Source organism: Terrapene carolina, unplaced genomic scaffold (genome assembly GCF_002925995.2).
Source record: "Terrapene carolina triunguis isolate 2854851 unplaced genomic scaffold, T_m_triunguis-2.0 Scaffold89, whole genome shotgun sequence".
Taxonomy (NCBI): domain Eukaryota; kingdom Metazoa; phylum Chordata; order Testudines; family Emydidae; genus Terrapene; species Terrapene triunguis.
This window is the reverse complement of record NW_020664440.1, coordinates 3,841,122-3,862,744: the sequence shown is the minus strand read 5'-3', so window position 1 is coordinate 3,862,744 and position 21,623 is coordinate 3,841,122. Positions and strand designations below refer to the sequence as shown.

Below are 21,623 nucleotides of genomic sequence, written 5' to 3'. Positions count from 1 at the left end.
TCCCTTCTATATTGGCAATTTATAGTATTTTGCTTTTATTTACCTTGTGTTTTTATTATACATGTAAAACTATGAGTCATTGTAGAGACAGTTCTAAACCAAATAGACTGGATCACATCCTCCCCCCCCCGCCTCAATGAACTTTGGGGTATTTGAAATCCAGAGCTGAATTTTTTCCCTCTAATTGAATTGTTCTCCGCAGCCTCATGTTTCACAACTCACCCTAGTGTATCCTTTTTCTCCTCTACAATCTTTGGAGGGAAGAATTCAGTATTTGAATAAGGACACAAGACACAAGTGGGTTCCTGTAAAAACTTGCACATTCAGAGAACCAATTAAATACGAGTGTAGCGTGAGACTCAAACACTCAGAGATTATCTGAATAAACAGACCACAGGGCATCTCACGATTCATGATGCATTCAAGTGCAAATGGAACCCAGGAAGAAAAGGACCCTAAAAGACTGATTTCTAATAAAGTGGCTATTTAATAGCCATTGATTTTTATTCTGACCTCGCAAGAATCAATCTTTGTAGAGAAACAACCACAGCTACCGTGCACTGAAGCGGGAGCTGCACAATGCTGTTAGCTTAAATAGTGGGATAAATGAATACCCAGTGTGGAACTGGGCACCCACGGGGAACTCAGCATGGAGGACAGTGGGATGCTGCAGAACCAGCCCCAGAAACATTCCACAAATAATGTGACAAAACCCCATCTCAGGGAGCAAAATATTTCTAGCTGACTTCACAGTAGCTTAGGCCCCTGTGGCATTCTCAACAAATCTACAGCAGATAATGGTCTAACATTTAGATGTGGATGTAGCTGCTAAATCAACAAACAAGCTGTCTTCAGGGTTAAGCTTGGGCACCAACGCATCATTTTAGTGGCCTGTTAGGGTCACTCTAAGATCTGTATTGCTCCTAGAGATTTCTCTTCTCCCCCTGCTTTTCCACCTGCCTACTTCTTCCCGGCCTCAGCACTCTCTCCTTCCCACACCATCCATTCACCACTTCCCCACATTCCACCAGTAGCTTCACCAGTAAGGACCCAATCCTGAAAACACTTACAACACAATTGAAAAGTCTCATTGAAGTCAATGGGCATAACGTACCACACGTACTCACAGGATTGAGACCAAATTATATTTATATGGGCCATGTGGTTTCCATCATCCCTCTTCTCATGGTCCTAAATGATTAAATCAACATTAAAGCATGGAAGTATCAGAGTCAAGAGCTGCGCAAGGAAGTGGGACACTCATCAATTCTCCAACAAGACAACAAACACAAGCACCAAAAATCCAATAGGAAAAAGACACAGATTTGAGGACACTGAAAATTCCCACTTACAATTAAAGGCCCCCTGTTGTTTTCACGATATTTGTTCTGGAAGAAAATGTAAACAACGGTGGCTGCCAAGGAATAGAGGAAGGCAAAGACCGCGATAGTGACGAAGAATTCCGCAGAAGAAGAGAAGTCCCCTATTAGCGAGAGCGTTTCTCGTCGTTTGCCTTCGCAGGTGGGAGCATCAAAATTCACCTGATGCAACCTAAAAAATCCAAGACAGGAGAGGTGAGTTGAAAAGGCCTAGGGATTTGTTACCTACTAGTGATATGGTTACATCCGAGCTGTGTTCTCATTGCTTTAAATGCTGACATATGTAGGTCTCAATCCTATAAACACTTGTGTGTGTGAGCAGTCCCGTTGACTGAGTTCAATGGAGCTAGTCACATGCTTAAAGTTACTCATATGTGCAAGTGTTTGCAGGATTGGGAACGTAATAACCTAAATTAAAACCTTTAAATCAACTGCATCATAAACAAATATTAGCTTTAAGTAAGACCATTTCAACATTTTTGCACAAACATCTGAGATAACGGTGAAGTCCTGTAGGGAAAAGTAAAATTTACTCTTGTTCATCTAAGCAAAAAAACTCAGATTTTTCACTTTTGCAATAAGGGGAGGAAACATTACAAAACCGGGTGACTCTTGATTTCTTGAGAACAATTAATTCAGCACAAAATTGCTTGCAATCTAATCCAGAATGAAAGACAAAGACCATGCAATTTGCTGGTTTAATAAATCATTAAAGCAAGCTCAGGTCTTGAGTTCAGTTCTGTAAATTGCATAGTGCCTGGCTTCCAGTGGATCTTTAACTCATGACTGTGTGGTATGTGGCACTTTAACAGAAAAGGCTTTCGAAATGTGGTTGCAGCAGAAAATCTGTGTGTGTGTGTGTGAGAGAGTGCATGAACCAGTCACTGCTAACTCAGCTCTAAATTGCACCAGCATTTCCCATGCAGAGGTTGTCCCCTCTGTTCAACCAACACCAACTTCCCCGAATCATGCCATGGAAAGATGTTTGCAAGCCAGGGAAGAAGCACATTGTGAGCCAACACTCCCCCTGGCTTGATGCATTGGGTTCTGTTATCCACCACTGGCATGAACAGAGGTTAAGATTGGGACTGTGTGTGTGGGGGGGTTATTTTTAATATTAATACTTCCCAACAAATGCCAGTTAAAAGATCGCCCCATGGTTTGGGCAGCCAATCAATCTCCCCTTGCCATTCTGCTCCAATATCATGTGTCTCATAGCCGATCCGGAGCGCTGAAAAGTGTCTACTGGCACTCAACTCCGGACACTTATGTAGCTGAAGCACTATTCCCATTACTGCCCCTGGCAAGAACTCGGGTACCAAGTATCTGAAGAGATTCCATTAAGCAGAAAATCCAGGCATGGATGCCTCTGTGCAGGGGCAGCTCCGACTGGCTGACCGGGGCGGTACTGAATGCACAGTGAGACAGGTAGCATCAGACAGACTTCTAGCTTTCCCAGCCTGCCTCAGGAAAGCCAAAGAGCCCCTTTTCTTGCAGCATGAGAAGGTGACCCTGTGATATGACATACTCCAGAATACTCTTCCCCAAAGAACTCTACACGTAGGGCTAGCCAATTGCAAGGCAGAACCAGACTAATGAGGCACTATGGTATGAGTAGCCCACAGAATGGAATGTAGCCCAATGTAAAGAGAAATGGTAAGAGAGGCCTTGACTTAAATGGTCCCACACTACAACAACAACTGGGTCTAGACCAGGGGTCGGCAACCTTTGGCATGGGGCTCGCTGGGGTAAGCACCCTAGCGGGCCGGGCCGGTTTGTTTACCTGCAGCGTCCGCAGGTTCGGCTGATCGCGGCTCCCACTGGCTGCGGTTCGCTGCTCCAGGCCAATGGGGGTGGCGGCAAGCGGTGGCCAGCACATCCCTTGGCCCACGCCACTTCTTGCAGCCCCCTTTGGCCTAAAGCGGCGAACCGCGGCCAGTGGGAGTTGCGATTGGCCGAACCTGCAGATGCTGCAGGTAAACAAACCGGCCCGGCCTGCCAGGGGGCTTACCCTGGCGAGCTGCGTGCCAAAGGTTGCCGACCCCTGGTCTAGACAGAAACCTAATCCCGTTAACGCAGTGTCTGATAGTAACTCGGAAATCAAACAGCATTAGAATGCAGGAACAGAGCACCAGGCAGAAGTGGTGCTGCACGAAGAGTGGGCACAACCATGTCTGTAAGCCCTAGTCTGTTACATTTATAAATACCAGGAACAAAGGGGGTTCTGGGGTGATAGATATTGGGCGGTTAGGAAAGCTAATCTAATGACACAATTGAGGAGCAGATTAAGGAGGGCATGACAGAGGTGCAGATACAATGCTGAGGGTCTAGGAAAGGTGGAGGTGACACAGCTATTGGAGAGGTAGCAGCAATTTCCAAAAGCGGTTATGATCTGAAGCTAAGAAAGGGCTGAGCCTTAGGGGAGACATTCCTTAGCACAGAGGGTAATTAATGTGTGGAACTGAGTGCCAAAGGTAACAGCAGTCATGAATATATTTCTAACTAAAGAGAATTAGGCCCTTAGAGGAAAACAAGATATCCACAGTAGAAATCTCACAAGGCAGATTAATGGACTTTGGTGGATTGCATGGCTTTTTCTTCTTCTAAGCCAAACAGAACCTAACTAAATGCACAGAAGGAACTCTCTCATTGGCTGATGCATAAAGATATTTACTTGCTGCAGACATATTCTTCACTGAGCTCCTGCTGCTATAACCTTGGTATGGCTAAAATAATTCATTTGTCGCCTTAGATTGCAGCGTTCTGGAGATGTACAGTAACAGACACTCTTGTCCCCCATCAGCCAACAAAGTCTGATTAAAATTGAACATATGAGAGAGATACTGAACATATATTCAGACAGTTATCTGACTTGGTTTTAAAGCTTCCTGTCTCTATTATGCAAACATTTTTCATCAAGGCTTATTGTCTTTCCATGGAAAAAAGAAAATATCTCCTAGTGCCTGTCTCTGGGATTTTGCAAGTCCTGGAGACAAAAGGTGTTTTTTTTAAAACAATCAGGGTTAGAGTGTTTAAGGTGGCCTGGCCATGGACAGAAAAATAATCTCCAGCCAACAACTAGCAAGAAACACTTCCCTTGCACACCTTTGCTTATTTACTGTACCTATCCAGAAATAAGGACTCGATTCAAAGCCCATTCGAATCAACGGGAATCTTTGCATTGATCTCAGTGGGCTCTGGATCAGTTATTAAGCATGACCATCCTCTGATTCCACAAGCAGGTTAATTACATTACTGATCACTACATAGAACAGGGACATCACAGTTAGCTGCTCTCCAAGCTTCCTTGATGGTATTTTGCCAATGTATCTTAATTCTGATCTATCCGGGGAGAACCATCACTAGGAATGGTTCGGTCTCCAATGCCCATTTGGTCCTCAGCCCCTCTGAACCTGACAGCAAAGTTGCCAGTTATTTATCTAAGCTCAGTTTACTGAATGCTTCTCTAGGAATTTATGGGTCTGAAATACTGCAGGAAATATTGTTATAGCTCAAATATGACTCTGAGGCAACTGTGGTGATGTTTTAATGGCAACCACTGTGGGAGTTTGATGCATATATTTACCAGCTGGGCAGAGCGAAGGCTTTGTCCTCTAATGGGGAAGAATGAAATTATTAAGAGACTGGCTTTGCTCTGAGGATCGGAGCCATCTGGGCAGTTTTTATGTTAACACCTGTTAAACAGACTTGCAAAGACACAAGACCATGACTTGTAAATTTCACTTCAGGCCCAGCATTAGCTTTTTAAGCATCATGGAACTGTGCTTAGTTAAACCATAAAAGCAATGAGGTAGAAAAAGAAAGAATAAAGAGGTAATATTAGGAGTTTGCCCACATTTTATCATTTTAAAATCTGTTTCTAGCCCTTTCTTTTCCTCTTGCAGTCCTGAAATAACATTTTGAGGCAATTAACCTGAGTAGCAAGCAGCTGACCAAAGGTAAAGTAACTAAAAGACATGATTCTCACCACATTTAAGGGTCAGTCCTGCAAAGTTTCCTCCAATGCATCTCAAGCTGGGTGCCTGATCCTCAGCTGGTGCAAATCGACTTCATGTCATTGAAGTCTGACGATCTGGCCCTGAGTCTCTCAAAATGATTTTTGCAAGCTTGATGGGATATTTGAAAACTAATTGATATCGTTTCTCTTTTCTACCCTCCATTCACCCTTACTGTGACCTTTGCTCTGACCCAGGATAGGCCTGAAGTTTTTGTTTTAAATTTCTAACCCCTGGATCTCTCTGGCAGTACCTTCCTGGCCAAGTGTCTTACAGGGATACTGGATACACTGTGATCACACCAGCCTTCTTTCATTACATTATTTTTACTCATGAGCTTCTATGTTTAGATTTTTCCAGCCCCTAAGAGAGCCTGCAGTAGTTGGTGCCACTTGTGGCCACCTCACCTCAGCCCAAACAATCTATAGATCAGCTGTGCAGAAGGGCTCAAAAATAGACCATGACTCAGCCCTAGCAGGAGGAAGATAGATGATCCTCACATACAGGTGGTTAGGCAGGATTATTACCATAGCAGGATTTGTTCTGGATGTTCAAAATCAAAAAAGAGTCCTACAAAAAATGGAAACTAGATCAAATTACAAAGTATGAATATAAGCAATTAACACAAGCATGTAGGGACAAAATTAGAAAGGCCAAGGCACAAAACGAGATCAAACTAGCTAAAGACATAAAGGGTAACAAGGAAACATTCTACAAATACATTAGAAGCAAGAGGAAGACCAAGGACAGGGCAGGCCTGTTACTCAATAAGGGTGGAAAACTAATAACAGAAAATGTAGAAATGGCAGAGGTGCTTAAGGACTTCTTCGTTTTGGTTTTCACCAAGAAGGTTGGTGGTGATTGGACGTCTAACGTAGTGAATGCCAGTGAAAATGAGGTAGGCTCAGAAGAGGCTAAAATAGTGAAAGAACAAGTTAAAAATTACTTGGACAAGTTAGATGTCTTCAAGTCACCAGGGCCTGATGAAATGCATCCTAGAATACTCAAGGAGCTGACTGAGGAGATATCTGAGCCATTAGCGATTATCTTTGAAAAGTCATGGAAGATGGGAGAGATTCCAGATGACTGGAAAAGGGCAAACATAGTGCCAATCTATAAAAAGAGAAATAAGGACAACCCAGGGAATTATAGACCAGTCAGCTCAACTTCTATACCCGGAAAGATAATAGAACAAATAATTAAGCAATCAATTTGCAAACATCTAGAAGATAATAAGGTGATAAGTAACAGTGAGCATGGATTTGTCAAAAACAAATTGTGTCAAACCAACCTGATAGCTTTCTTTGACAGGGTAACAAGCCTTGTGGATAGGGGGGAAGTAGTAGACATGGTATATCTTGACTTTAGTAAAGCTTTTGATATTGTCTCGCATGGCCTTCTCATAAACAAACTAGGGAAATGCAACCTGGATGGAGCTACTATAAGGTGGGTGCAAAACTGGCTGGAAAACTGTTCCCAGAGAGTAGTTATCAGTGGTTCACAGTCATGCTGGAAGGGTATAACGAGTGGGATCTCGCAGGGATCAGTTCTGAGTCCGGTTCTGTTCAATATCTTCATAAATGATTTAGATAATGGCATACAGAGTACACTTATAACATTTGCGGACGATACCAAGCTGGGAGGGGTTGCAAGTGCTTTGGAGGATAGGATTAAAATTCAAAATGATCTGGACAAACTGGAGAAATGGTCTGAAGTAAATAGGATGAAATTCAATGAGGACAAATGCAAAGTACTCCACTTAGGACAGAACAATCAGCTGCACACATACAAAATGGGAAATGACTGCTTAGGAAAGAGTACTGCAGAAAGGGATCTGGGGGTCATAGTGGACCACAAGCTAAATATGAGTCAACAGTGTAACGCTGTTGCAAAAAAAGCGAACATCATTCTGGGATGTATTAGCAGGAGTGTTGTAAGCAAGGCACGAGAAGTAATTCTTCCACTCTATTCCGGTCTGATTAGGCCTCAACTAGAGTATTGTGTCCAGTTCTGGGCACCACATTTCAGGAAGAATGTGGACAAATTTGAGAGTACAGAGAAGAGCAACAAAGATGATTAAAGGTCTAGAAAACATAACCTATGAGGGGAGATTGAAAAAATTGGGTTTGTTTAATCTGGAAAAGAGAAGACTGAGAGGGGACATGATAACAGTTTTCAGGTATGTAAAAGATTGTTACAAGGAGGAGGAAGAAAAATGTTTTTCTTAAACTCTGAGGATAGGACAAGAAGCAATGGGTTTAAATTGCAGCAAGGGAGATTTAGGTTGGACATTAGGAAAAACTTCCTAACTGTCAGGGTGATAAAGCACTGGAATAAATTGCCTAGGGAGGTTGTGGAATCTCCATCATTGGAGAATTTTAAGAGCAGGTTAGACAAACACCTGTCAGGAATGGTCTAGATAATACTTAGTCCTCCCACAAGTGCAGGACACGGGACTAGATGACCTCTTGAGGTCCCTTCCAGTTCTCTGAGTCTATAATTCTATGTTTGTTAAATTGGGACAGGTCCCAGGTGAAAAATGAAGAGTCGGGGTTATCAACTAGGATCACCCTCTACCCACCCTTTAATGACATTTTCTTGTGTTAGGCTGGGAGCTCCAAACTCTTCTCTAATGTCCTACCACTGCTGGATGCCTGATTCAGCTTTTCTGGGGATAACATTGCTTCTCAGTGACTCACAAAGACATTTTCTCCATCTCTTCCTTTCGCTTTTGCTGCATCTCTGCCTGCCCTTCTGTTTTCTATTCATCCCCATTGCTTCTGATCTCCGGTCTCTCTACCCAGCCCACCTCTCCCTCTTTTCATTGGTCTCCCTCAGTTCTTCCTCCACTCAACTGCCCCTTTCTGCTTTTTACAACCATCTCTTGCACCTTATCCTCTCTTGTAACTTTCTTGTCCCATCTCCTAAGTACAAGAAACAGCTCACTAGCAGCACCGGCAACGTTCAGCGCTACCTGTCCTAGTAAGTCAATGTGCCAAGGCCACAAAGTCAAGTTCAAGCTGGCATGAATTTTACTCGCAGACATTAGTATAAGCACCTGTGAAGAGCCCTCTATTTTTCTATGACATATTTGTGTTTGTTGACTGCTGGTAAATATATGTCCGACAGGGAAAACTTCACTGCATGTGAATTGTTGCTCATACACCTATAGACTAACACTGGATGGGAAAAGGAGATGGCTGAGGGAGGCTGTAGGGAAAAAGAATGGCACAGCAACATTTCTCCTCTTCTCTTTCTATCCTCTGAGTCCTTAATTTCTGTAATTTATTTCTTCTTTCTGCTCCGGCAGTGCTAGCAAAGTCCAATGAAACACCAACGCTCCACACACATCAAACTCAATAAAAGTAGAGATGCCGATAAAAGACACATCCCCCGTTCTGTCTTGCAAAGTCCCAGCAACGTCCCAATAAATTCCTTCCACCCAATGTTGCAAATTCACGTGAGCAATTGTTTTTAGGCAGAAGATGGGTCTGAACTGAAACCCCAGGTCCAAACACCCCTAAACGTTGGTGAAGTTCCGATTCGTACCTGGACTTAGCATCCAGGCTTCATTTCTAAATGCACTGACCTGAAAGCCCAGCTCCAACCACTCCTGAAACTTTGAGGCTTGGACCCATCTTTCTTTCCAGCGGATGCTAAGTGTCCTCCCCTGCAGTTCCGAAGCAGGAAAATCTCCAGCTGTCTTGCCCAGAGGATCACGCCCTTAAGTGTGCCGTGTGGAGTAAGAGAACCAGAAAAAACCCAGGTTCAAAGCCTGCCTATGATGAAGCAATGACAAATTTCAGACTGTCGATCCTGACACCACACCGACCTGGCTCTTTCACAGTTTAATCACTCTGTCACTGTTCAGCGCCACAGCTTTTAGTTCATTTTAAATTTCATGATAATTTGAGGTTCATCTCTTGTGTGTGCACGTGGGCTCCCTTTCAGACAGAGAACTCTCCAGCACCAGGAGGAGACTGCAATTTGAAAGTATTCACGGCCCAGGAACTATTCTTCGCAGTGTCTTGCTCTTTCATTGAACTCAGCACTGAATAAAATCGGGTACGCTGCACTGCTTAGTGAGTTTGTCAGCACATCGCTGGTCTGTGTTAGCAAGCCTGATTCTCACTGATTGCTGGGTAGCTCAAGTACAAAGTATTGGCCACGTCAGAAATAAAAGCTCTTAACTGGGAAAAAAGCGATTCACTAAAGATGCCAGAAACTTCCTTTCCCCCCCCAAATTAAAGTGAATGCTCTTCAAGGTAGGGACTGTCTGTATTTTGTGTCTCTCACAGCACCAAACACATTGTTGCTGCTTAATAAATAAACATTAATAATGATGAACGAGAACCTGACTTTATATCCTGTAAAACGCACAGCAGAGCGAGATGAACCTTCTGGTTTATTGTTGTAACAGCACAACACCCTCAAGAAAATCAAACAGCTGGTCTCTCTTGACCACTAGCTAGCAATGGTAGCTATTACAAGCCAAGGTTTCTCATTCTGATTTCTTTTATATGAGTGTAAATTTCTAACAAGCCCACTGACAGCAATACAGGTACACCTTGTGTGAGATCAGACACTCAGACCCTACGTTTTATCTCTTTTCCCTACAGCTTTGCAAACTAAGTTGTCATGAAAAATGTGATGACAAGACAGCTATATTGTCGAGCTTGACAATATCATAAAAGGGCCCCGTGGGTTTTTTGGCTTCTGCCTTGTGCTGCAATACTAAAGCACTGCTGTCTTTTCAGACACTCACTGTATGTCCCTAGGAAACGAGAGCTTGGAGGTAGGAGAACAGAATAAGGGTTAGCACTGCTGCACACGGTTTGTGGGAAGCTTGTGAGCTCTTTCCATTTGAATACCCCCTTTCAAGTTGCTTTTGCATGGTGAGGTTTCAAGACACCTTCAGTGGGGAAAGTGGCAGCATCAAAGGGACCCCATTCCTTATCTAATTGGAGGCTGTGTTAAGGTGAGTTGTCCCCTGCTCATGAATGAGCAGCTCTTTGACATTCACTGTTACTGATCTCCTCTTATCACTGATACACACATGGGACCTGATTCAGGAAACATCCCTGTTCAGCTAAGCATCTAACCATGGGCTTAACCATGATGCAGCATGTGCTTAAAGTTAAGCATGTGTTTAGGGGTTTTTGCGGAATACAGAAAAATCTTAAGTGCTTTCCCGAGTCAGGGCAATGATCTGTTCCTGGTAAAAAGAAAAAATGTGAACCTTTTTACTGCATGGGAAATTCTGAATGGGGGTATTTCTCCATTTCATTACTGGAAATGAGCAGAAAAGCAGACACTTCAATACAAACACTGTATACTTTGGTGAGTTGTCCTATTTTCTTAAAATAACAGCTTACAAACCGGCGAACACATGACACGTGACATCCACACAGTCGATGTGACACCCTGCCGAAGGGAGTGCCTGCTCTGTAGCGCCTCCTGCTGAGTCAGTGTGGTGCTGCACATACTTCCTGCCTCGGTGTCCCTTCTCAGGAAGCCAATAATTCCAGCTGAGGTACTCTGGATGCTTGATTCAAGAATATCCTCCTTGTTTATTACAAAACCTCCTACGAAAAAAGGGCCATAACGAAGAGTCCCAAATAACAAAAGGTACTTCTGGCTTTCAGGGATCCTCCCAGGCCAGCTCTCTAAGCTCTATTCCCCGTCCCTTTTCTCTGCCTTTAAATCTCTCCTCACGCAGAAGCACAAGCTCTCCTCCCGGAGCTGGGCGGCAATTTATCAACCTCTGCTAGCCCCACTCGGAAAGGTTGGCGCCTTCGGCTGGTAACACAGGTGCTGCAAGAGCCTTCTTACTCCTGTCAGTGTCTGCAGACATCGGCCCTGCCATAAAGGAGGAGGCAGCATTTATATGGGATCCTCTTCCTAGCTCATTCCTCATTAGCTGAGTGAGAAGAGAGCCCGGCACCACACCCCGGGCCCAGGCCCTGGCGATTCCTTCTGAATGCCAGGGCTTTGCGGACTCCGTTCCCCTCTCCCCATATTTCCTCAGGCGGTGTGCATCAGACCACCCAAACGCTTGAAGAGCCATGCCATGGGTGAGACTGACCAGTAGGCTGTACTGCTCTGAAGGGGCAGACGACCCCATCACACACCCACATATTGTTCTTGCTCTGGTCCAAAAATCCCCATGGAAAAACAATATTACATTTTCTTCCTTGCCTTTGTGCTTTATTTCCCCCCATTTTTTGTTTCTGTCTGCTACATCCATTGTCAATTCTCTTTGCCATTTTAAACAAAAGAAAGTATTAACAGCCATGCCACCAGAACCACCACCAGAAAAAGAGAGAGAGTCCTGGAAACTAGTTATTGCAGTAGCAATTCTTGTAGGAACATGTGGTGAAATGTTTCCTTTAGGCTGGTAATCTCTAAAAAGGGGAGGTACTGTTCTGAAATACAAAAGTCATGTCCTGAAATGAATAGAATCCATACAGCTCCCAGGCCCTGGTGAGATAAGAGACCAAAAAAAAACACAACACATTTTTAATGGTCTATGTTTTTCTAGTGAACAAAGGAACAAAGTAAGGAAACTTCTTTTAGATACATTTGGAAATAATTAAGTTCCCAGCAGTTCCTCCTGAGCATGCTGATTTGTTCTGCAGACAATGGACTTCAGCCATTCTTTCTCTGGGAAATTGTGCCTATAGAGGAGCAGCGCATCTTACAAAGGTGCTGAATATTAAATCTTTCATCAACTCCATTTGAAGAACATTTACAGATGTGGGCATATGCTGACTTTACATCTGTTATCCATTCCTCTAATGGACTAAATCATGTTCCCAGAAGCAGTGTCTGATATATACTACTTTGATGAAGGAAAAATACTTTAAATGTAACAGAGGGTCCTGTGGCACCTTTAAGACTAACAGAATACTTCTGTTAGTCTTAAAGGTGCCACAGGACCCTCTGTTGCTTTTTACAGATTCAGACTAACACAGCTACCCCTCTGATACTTTAAATGTGTTCCAGGATCCTTAGCTAGAAGGGCAGATCTGTCTGGGAAGGAATGGTCTCCACTCTTCTGAAATCCCCAAGAATTTATTCTTTTCCATAGCCAACATCTTCTGAAACACCAACATTTCCCATAGCATGGTTCTCCAAAAGGAAAGCAAAGGAGAGTTGTTCTTAACCAAGCAGGAAAGTGTGTTCTTCCGGTGCTTGGCGTCTCTGCTTATTTAATGATTAAATCCTTAACATCTGAAAGGCCATCCGATAACAGCAACCCAAGAAGCAGGTTCTGTTATAGGAATCAGGAGGGTAGATGGAGCCGGCTAGTAGCCACTGATAAGAAGTCAGGTCCATCAGCACTGTGACTTATTTGTCTCCACTGTATTTATTGCAATTATTATCTGGAGTTTTTATTAACCCTGTTGGTTCCTGCAATTAGCCATATTAGGCTCAGGTTTCCTCTTTTGTGGAAGAGTAACATTTGAACAGCAACGAAGCTGAGAGCTTTTGTTGGCTATGACTGGAATCCCTAGCATACACCTCACTCCTGCTCTAAAGTTTAGCCTTTGAAGAGGGATTCCTTACAATGGGGGGAATCTTTAATTGCAGAACTGAAGCAGTAATAAGAGCTTCCAGAAGGTACTCTTAAATAATGTGGACACTTGCAAATGGAGCATTACTACGAAGTATGGACTATTCCATTGTTCCTACCATTCTATGTCCACTTCCCACCAATTCTAAACTTTATCCAGTGACTTCCACTCACACCACTTACTTCTCAGGATCAAGAAGCTGTCAGGTAGGATCTATTTTCAAAGAAAGATGATATCTTAATACTGCATGTGATCTTTTCAAAGTCTTTCAGAGTTAAAGTTCTCTTTGCCCTTTCAGGGTCAAACATCTACAATTATAAGATGGAGCAGGGGATTCTGTGAAGGTGTGGTATGGTTAAGTAGACAGATGAAAGATAAAAAGTGACATACAGGTGATTTCAAAGGATACACCATTTTGCATTTCCTTCTCCAACACTCATTTCATCCCCTTCTCAGAAATATCCCCTTTGGGAGGTTCTTGGAAAGGAAGAAAACGTCTCTCCAAATGTGCTAATTAAGCTATGAAACAATTTTACGCTGCCACCTCTAACCCTGTTCTCCAGCAATGTGCCAGCAATGCCCCTCTGCCATGTACATTGGCCAAACCGGACAGTCTCTACGCAAAAGAATTAATGGACACAAATCTGACATCAGGAATCATAACATTCAAAAACCAGTAGGAGAGCACTTTAACCTGTCTGGTCACTCAATGACAGACCTGCGGGTGGCAACTGTGCAACAGAAAAGCTTCAAAAACAGACTCCAACGAGAAACTGCTGAGCTTGAATTGATATGCAAATTAGATACAGTCAACTTAGGCTTGAATAGAAACTGGGAATGGCTGAGCCATTACAAACGTTGAATCTATCTCCCCGTGTAAGTATTCTCACACTTCTTATCAACCTGTCTGTACTGGGCTATCTTGATTATCACTTCAAAAGTTTTTTTCTCTTACTTAATTGGCCCCTCAGAGTTGGTAAGACAACGCCCACCTTTTCATGCTCTCTGTATGTATATATATATCTCCTCAATATATGTTCCATTCTGTGCATCCGAAGAAGTGGGCTGTAGCCCACGAAAGCTTATGCTCAAATAAATTTGTTAGTCTCTGAGGTGCCACAAGTACTCCTGTTCTTTTTGCGGATACAGACTAACACGGCTGCTACTCTGAAACCTGTTCTCCTGTGTATCTTCTGCTATTTTTTTCCAGATAAAACAATTACTAACATTTGCTTGAATGTTCCTCTCCCCCATCTTTGCCTACCTTACTCCAATTTGATATGGATAAGACCGGCCTTCACAGCACTATTTGCAGATATATTTCTTCACCTGTAGGCATGGAGCGTTTATTTATTTATTCAGTACGGTTTACACTTTCACAAGTGTCCAAGCAATTCTGGGGACCTGTGTTGTAGGGGACTCATGTTGAGACATTAGGCCTGATTTTCAGAGATGCCCAGCACTCAACTCCTTTCTTTGACTTACCCCTTCTTCCATCTCCACCGCAGGTACAAACCAACAGAGACTCTCTTGTACATGAGTCTAAGGGAGTCTAACTGAGTGTAAGGGACTCTAACTCAGGTGGCCAGGTGTCTGGTTTTCAAAAAGGTCGAAAGGGTCAAACGTCGAATCCACGGTGCAGTGGAGCTAAGGCAGGGTGCCTGCTGTGGCTCCCACCTCAAGCGCTGGCTCTGCAGCTCCCATTGGCTAGGAAGCACGGCCAATGGGAGCTACAGGGGTGGCGCCTGCAGTGTGGGAAGCTGCCTGGCCGTGCCTCCGTGTAGGAGCCGGAGGGGAAATATGCTGCTGCTTCCGGGAGCTTCTTGAGGTAAGCAGCAGCCAGAGCCTTTGCCTCTCCCCGTGCCCCAACCCCCTAGCCCAGCCCTGATCCCCCTCCCTCCCTCTGAATCCCTAGATTCCAGCCTGGAGCACCCTCCTGCACCCCAAACCTCTCATCCCCAGCCCCACCCCAGAGCCTGCATCCGCAGCCAGAGCCCTCACCCCCCTGTGTCCCAACCCCCATCCCTCTCCTGCCCTCCGAACCCCTCACTCCCAGCCTGGAGCACCCTCCTGCACCCCAAACCCACTCATCCCCAGCCCCACCCCAGAGCCTGCACCTGTAGCCAGAGCCCTCCCCCCAACCTCCAGTGCCCCAACCCCTTGCCCCAGCCCTGATCCCCCTCCCGCATCCCAAATCCCTCATCTTCAGCCCCACACCAGAGCCTGCACTCCCTCCCATACCCCAACCCCCTGCGCCAGCCCGGTGAAAATGAGCAAGTGAGTGAGGGTGGGGAGAGCGAGCGATGGGGGGGAGGGGATGAAGTGAGCGGGGCAGGGCCTCGTAGAAGGGATGGGGCCTCAGAGGAGGGGTGGGGCAGAGGGCGGGGCAAGGGTGTTTGGCTTTGTGTGAGTAGAAAGTTGGCAACCCTAATCTAACTTATGCCATGTACACATCACTGCTAAAACTGGCTCAATGCCTCTTGTGAATACAGGACAAAAAAAAAAATCAAGTGTCACTTAAGAACTAGGTACACACAAAAAATCAAGTCTCACTTAAGAACTAGATACACACAAAAAATCAAGTGTCAGTTGCTACAGATTTGGCCCCTTGTATTTTTTTAAACTGTTCGCTGTCCAAGAGATGTTCACTTTTAAAATCCTTTCATAACTTTCACTAAGGTCTTCCTAGGGATACGCAAAATCAGAAGCAGCCCTGCTTCAGACATCAGCTTCACTACATACTTGCACATATGCATCACACACCTGCTGAAATGTTTGTAGGGCCAGGATCCTAAAAATCTCATTCTTATTACAGCTGGCTTCAGGGATTTAACAGGGTTCCACTTCCCTAGAATGCTGTCAGAACGCACCTGTGGGTGTAATTCCACAACAGACATTCTATAAAAAAATGTAATATGCCACTGGCAATTTATCTGGAAAAGCTTTACTAAAAGTGTATTCTCTGTTGGGTGATTTCCAGTCAGAATACGGGAAAATATTTTCCTCCCTCCCATGTTTTCAGTTTCCTGACTCGTTAGTGTCCCAGCACTTGCACATGGCAATTGTGCAAACATTTGATCAAGGCAATTTTTGTTGAAGTTCTGTTTTGAATGAGACAATCTGTTAGTCACATGTTCTGCGCTGTATATGCCGCTGTGGGATAAACTGCTTATTTCTGTATAAAATCAATGATTAAGCAGTGGGCAGACTGGGACCGCTGCTTATGACACTAAACAGCGCTGTTTCACTGCTGGCATGTCCTCTATCTTGTCCCCTCTGCTTTCTCCACCTCTTGTCTCTCATCGTATGCTAAGCTCTTTGCAGCAAAAACCGTGCTAGGACAGTGGGGCCTCAGTCACTGACTGGGACCTGTAGGTGCCACAGTGATGCAAAATAACAGCAATTACAATCAATTCTAATTGCATGGAAGGAAACGATTTATTTCTACCAGTCTGCATAAAGCCTTTAGTCACTGTTGGTATTTTTGCAGGATCTCAGTTCCATCGGAAATGGAGCCTGAAACAACATAAAAGGCAACAAGGAGATGCTGTTCTGCTCCCTGTGCAGTCATTTACAATGGGGTATAAAACTCTAGCCGGTCAAAGTTCTCCTCTCACTTCCAGGGGTGGCAGCACTGTATATACACGCTGCACACACTTTGCACAGGTGTGTATGCAGGGCCAGTGCAAGGAAGTTTCACGCCGTAGGCAAAACTTCCACCTTGCACCCCACCCTCCCTCACCCAGCTCCCCCCCCCCCCCCGCGGCAGCTAACCCCGCCTGGGGATCCCGCCCCAGCTCACCTCTGCTCCGCCTCCTCCGCTGAGCACGCTGGCGCCGCTCTAATTCTCCTCCCCTCCCAGGCTTGCGGCGCCAATTGGAGGAGACTTAGAGCGGGGGCTGCGTGCTCAGCGGAGGAGGCAGAGTGGAGGTGATCTGGGGCGGGGAGTGGTTGGTTCCCCTGTGCGCCCCCCACCCTGTTACTGCGGGCGGCCCTCCACGCGCCCCAGCTCACTTCCACTCCACCTCCTCGCCTGAACGGGCTTTTAGGCGCCCCCAACCACTAGGCGCCCTAGGTGGCCGCCTAGTTTGCCTAAATGGTTGCACCGGCCCTGTGTGTATGACTAGTGGCAGGGGGAAAGGGGCTGGCACTGGAGAATCAGGCCTTCTGTAGTGTACAGGAACAAGGACAGGGAATCAAGGACTATCACAAACCCTCACCACTTTCCACTCCAAGTGCAAGGCATATTTCCACTAAACCCTACCAAAACAAGACACTCCACTCCACACGCTTCTCCCTCTGGGGAGAGGATAAGTGTGAGAGCCCTCAAGTGGTGCTCACTGTGATCTGTGTTTTAGAAGCCATCAGAAACCGGCCAGAGCTGCAGTGTGTATGTACCTACTCCTTCCACGTGAGTGCTGTTGGTAGTCCACTGCGGATGACGATATTGTCGCAGTTCTCATCTATGGCTGCGCATATGACTCCGAAGTCCAAACCCTGATGCACAGAATCAGCCACACTGAGGCCAAGGAAAGTCCTTATCTATGATGTTTGATGATGTAGCTCTGTGGAGCCTTTCACATGCCTCCCAGAGATGATTTTGTCAGTCCTGATCGAACCTGTTACATGCTGATCTTGTCAGAGAGCACAACTAAGTCCTGTTCTGAGCCGTTTGCTCAAGGTCTTTGCGATTGATGCCAGCCCACTGGATACTGCTCTTCAGATTATCTTTGAAGCGCTTATGCGGACGACCCTTCTTTCTTTTGCCCTGACTCCATTCCTCAGACAGGATCTGTTTTGGGAGGCAGTGGTCTTCCATTCTGATGACATGTCCGGTCCACTTAAGTTGTGCTCTCAGAAGCATTTCCTCAATGCTGGTTGTGTTTGCTCTCTCAAGGATCTTAATATCGGTCACTCTGTTCTGCCAGCGAATGCTCATTATTGAGTAGAGGGAGCACGTGTGAAATTGCTCAGGCTATTTAATGTGACATGTATGGAGAGTCCACGTGTCAGCTCCATACAGGAGAGATGTTAGAACCACTGCACTATAGATCTTCCATTTGGTGGAGAGAATGTTTGTGTTGGTTAAGGACTTTTGTTTGGAGTCGGCCAAGGGCCTGGCTGGCTTTACTAATTCTGGAGGAAATTTCCTTATCAACTGTGTGCCTTGGATGATGATGGCTGGCACTGGGGCATTGGAATGAGATGCTGGTTGAAACAAGACCTCAGTCTTCCCGAGACTGATGGTGAGACCAAAGAGCTGGGATGCTTCAGAAAAATCTATCAATGATGACATGAAGGTCGTCAGGTCTATGGGCCATCAAGGTGCAGTCATCTGCAAAAAGTGCCTCAACAAGAAGTCTCTCCAGCCCCATGGTCTTAGTTTTGAGTCTTCGAAGGTCAAAGAGGTAGCCATCGAGTCAGTAGCGGATGTATATCCCCTGATCCAAGTCCCTTGTGGCATGGCTGAGGACACAGGCAAAGAACAAGTTGAACAGCACTGGAGCAAATAAGCAGCCTTGCTTCACTCCATTCGAGATTTTGAATGCATCAGAAATGTCACCACTGGCGAACACTTGCACTATCATGTGGTCATGGAACAGACAAATGATTTGTACGAACCTTCTTAGGCAGCCCAGTTTATGTAAAATAGCCCACAGACCCTCTCGGTTGACCATATCAAAAGCTTTGATCAAATCAATGAAAACTACATAGAGGTCCATTTTCTGCTCTAAACATTTTCCCTGGACCTGCCTTACAACAAAGATCATGTCCATAGTGCTATGACCGGGTCTGAAACCACACTGCACTTCTGGCAGAGTCTCCTCAGATATGTTTTCAATGAGTCTGTTCAGTAGGATGCAAGCTAGTATTTTCCCTGCAGCACAGAGGAGAGCAATGCCTCTGTAATTTCCGCAGTCAGCTTTGCTGCCTTTGTTTTTGAACAGTGATACAATAATAGCGTCTCGGAAGTCCTGTGGCATTTCTTTTTCCTTCCAAATGCGACTCAAGATGTCATGAAACACTTCAATAGCCTTTGGGCCTGCAACTTAAGACAATTCTGCTGGAATACCATCCTTTCTGGAGGCTTTGCCAGAGTTGAGTTGTTTGATGGCTTTCATAACTTCCTCAACTGATGGAGGGAGGTTGAGATCCTCTTTGATGGGTTTCTGTGTGAGTATATATTTAGCAAATACATTTCATGGCATATGGCTGTCCTATAGCCCCCTGGCTGAGTGTGGAATTACAGGTACTTCCTGCTTCAGTGTCCTTCCCTGAGGTGGGTCTCCACAGCTCTGTACACACCAGTTTGTGCTGCAGATGTGGATTAGCCCCCAAGTCAACTCACAAACAAAACTTGACCCCTTCTGGAGTAGCAAAAGTCCAATTAAACATCCAGACCAACAAAAAGGTTCTTCTGCCCTTCAGGGGCTTCTCTGCAGTCTGCCCTCCGGGCCCTATTCCCAGTCCCTTTCTGGGCTACTTGAGAGAGTCTTTCTGGCTCTGGGAGAGAGCACTGGGCCCCCAGGCTGGTTCCCCTGGAGTACCATTCTCAGCCCCTGCTGGGCTGTGTTCTTTGCATCCTTTGCTGCTCCGGTATAGAGCACTGGGTCCTGAGGCCGATCCCCATGGAATACTATTCTGCAGACCCTGGCTCAGGGCTTTCCACAGAAGCCAGCCAGCCATCTGCGGTTCCATTCCTCAGACCAATCTTTCTCAACCATTTTATAAGGCCCAAATGTCCATTAAGCTGTCACCTGGTCCTCCTTAGACCTGCCCCCTCAGGCTGGGAAGCAACTAATTAATTACAGCACAGGTGTAGCTGGCCCCATCACCCCGTAAAGGGCCCAGTCACCACATGACACTTGCTTATTTGGGATCCAACTGTGCCCATTTGGCTTCCTCATATTATGTTTGTTACCTAAAGAGCAACAGACACACTATCCCCAATGCTTAAAATCACCCATATAAGCACCTAGTGGAATTTGTAACATTACTTGATTGTTCTCTATTAAATGAGGGCCTGGTCCTCACCCATGGCCAATGAATGCTCACCAGGCCTCAGTGCAATGCACAGATGCCTTTAACTCTCTTTCATGCTTCCCTGATCCTTGAGCCACTGGTACAAGGACTTTCCTCTGGTGCAAATTACAGCAGCTTGAAGGCAGCTCTAAATTGTGCCTCCAGCGACAGTCCCAAAGGGCCAGTCCAGCTCCTGGAATTGGCAGGTCTCGGCCACCTTGGCCACTCAACTGCAGGGAAGGGACTGGTGCAGGCTGTTGTATGGTCACTGTGGATCCCCTTATGCAAGTGCGGTCCCACTGTGGTCAGATCAGCCTCCAGAGAACAGAGCAGTTCAGGACTTTGAGTGTAAATTCACAGCGCACTCTCTCTCAGACATCAAGGAGGAAGAAAAACACTGGCTATGTTTTAGTGTCTGTCCCCCCTCCCAATCTCAATGTCTATATCATCTCAAAATCTAGCACTGATGCCCATAGCAAAACACCATCAGTCATTACGCGTGGCCTAGGCAAGATTGAGTTTCGTGGTGGTCGACCGAGCAGAGCAAAACCCAATCCCCAAATTATCCTGATTTTATTATGGTGACAGTCATGAGGTGGCACGGAGACTGTCAAGTTCTTTTTCCTAGCATGGGAGCCGTATGCTGCCCTTGAACACAGGACCTGCTGTGTCGCTGTTAGTTTTGTTACACACATTTTGTGGAGGGGAACTGTTGCAAAGAGCACAGGAGTTTGCTCTCTGCATTCATCTCTGCTTCCCAAGAACCAGGTTTTGGTGTCTGGGCTGAGATTTCTGAACGAGGAGTTTGCCTACATGCGGTTAGACCCCCTCTGCATATAGCGTAACCCCAATAATTTACATTAAGAAAATATCCAGACTTCGCATCACTGATTTCACCTTACATGTCATCTGAGTGCCAAACACACATTAATGAATTTATCCTATAAATACCCCTGTGTGGTAGGGAAGTGGTGTTGTTCCCATTTGTAAAATGGAGAACTTTGGAACAGAGACTCTAAGGCCCAAACTTTCAAACGTATTTAGGCATTGCTGGGCTCCGCATTACAATGCCTAAATGATTTAAATGCCTCCATCTCCTTTTCAAAAGGGACTTAGGCACTTAGGTACCTAATCCCACCGTCCAAAGTCCCTTTTGAAAAGGAGATGGAGGCTCCTAAATCAGTTAGTTGTTGCAGTGCTGGGTGTAGCAACACCTAAATACTTCTAAAAATCTGGGCCTAAGCGACTTATGTGATTCTATGACTGTAGCCAGGGACGGCTCCAGGCACCAGTGCAGCAAGCGCATGCCTGGGGCGGCACGCCGCGGGGGGCGGCGTGCCGGTCGCCGTGAGGGTGGCAGTCAGGCTGCCTTCGGTGGCATGCCTGCGGGAGGTCCGCTGGCCCCGCGGTTTTGGCGGTAATTCGGCGGCAGGTACGCTGAAGGCGCGGGACTGGCGGGCCTCCCACAGGCATGCCGCCGAATCTGCATGACCAGCGGACCTCCCACAGGTATGCCGCCGAAAGCCGCCTGACTGCCGTACTTGGGGTGGCAAAATACATAGAGCCGCCCCTGACTGTAGCAGAGCCAGGAGTTTCATCTCAGGTCTCCCAAATCCCAGTCCCATGAT

General features: G+C 45.7%; 1 protein-coding gene across 1 annotated transcript in view; it reads right to left on the bottom strand.

Annotated features, from left to right (window-relative positions):
* Positions 1-21,623, bottom strand: part of SYNPR (synaptoporin) — a 75,749-nt gene that overhangs the window by 14,888 nt on the left and 39,238 nt on the right. The window contains exon 3 of the mRNA XM_026650400.1: positions 1,353-1,551. Within this exon, the coding sequence (XP_026506185.1) occupies positions 1,353-1,551 (199 nt within the window). The remainder of the gene's footprint in view (positions 1-1,352; positions 1,552-21,623) is intronic.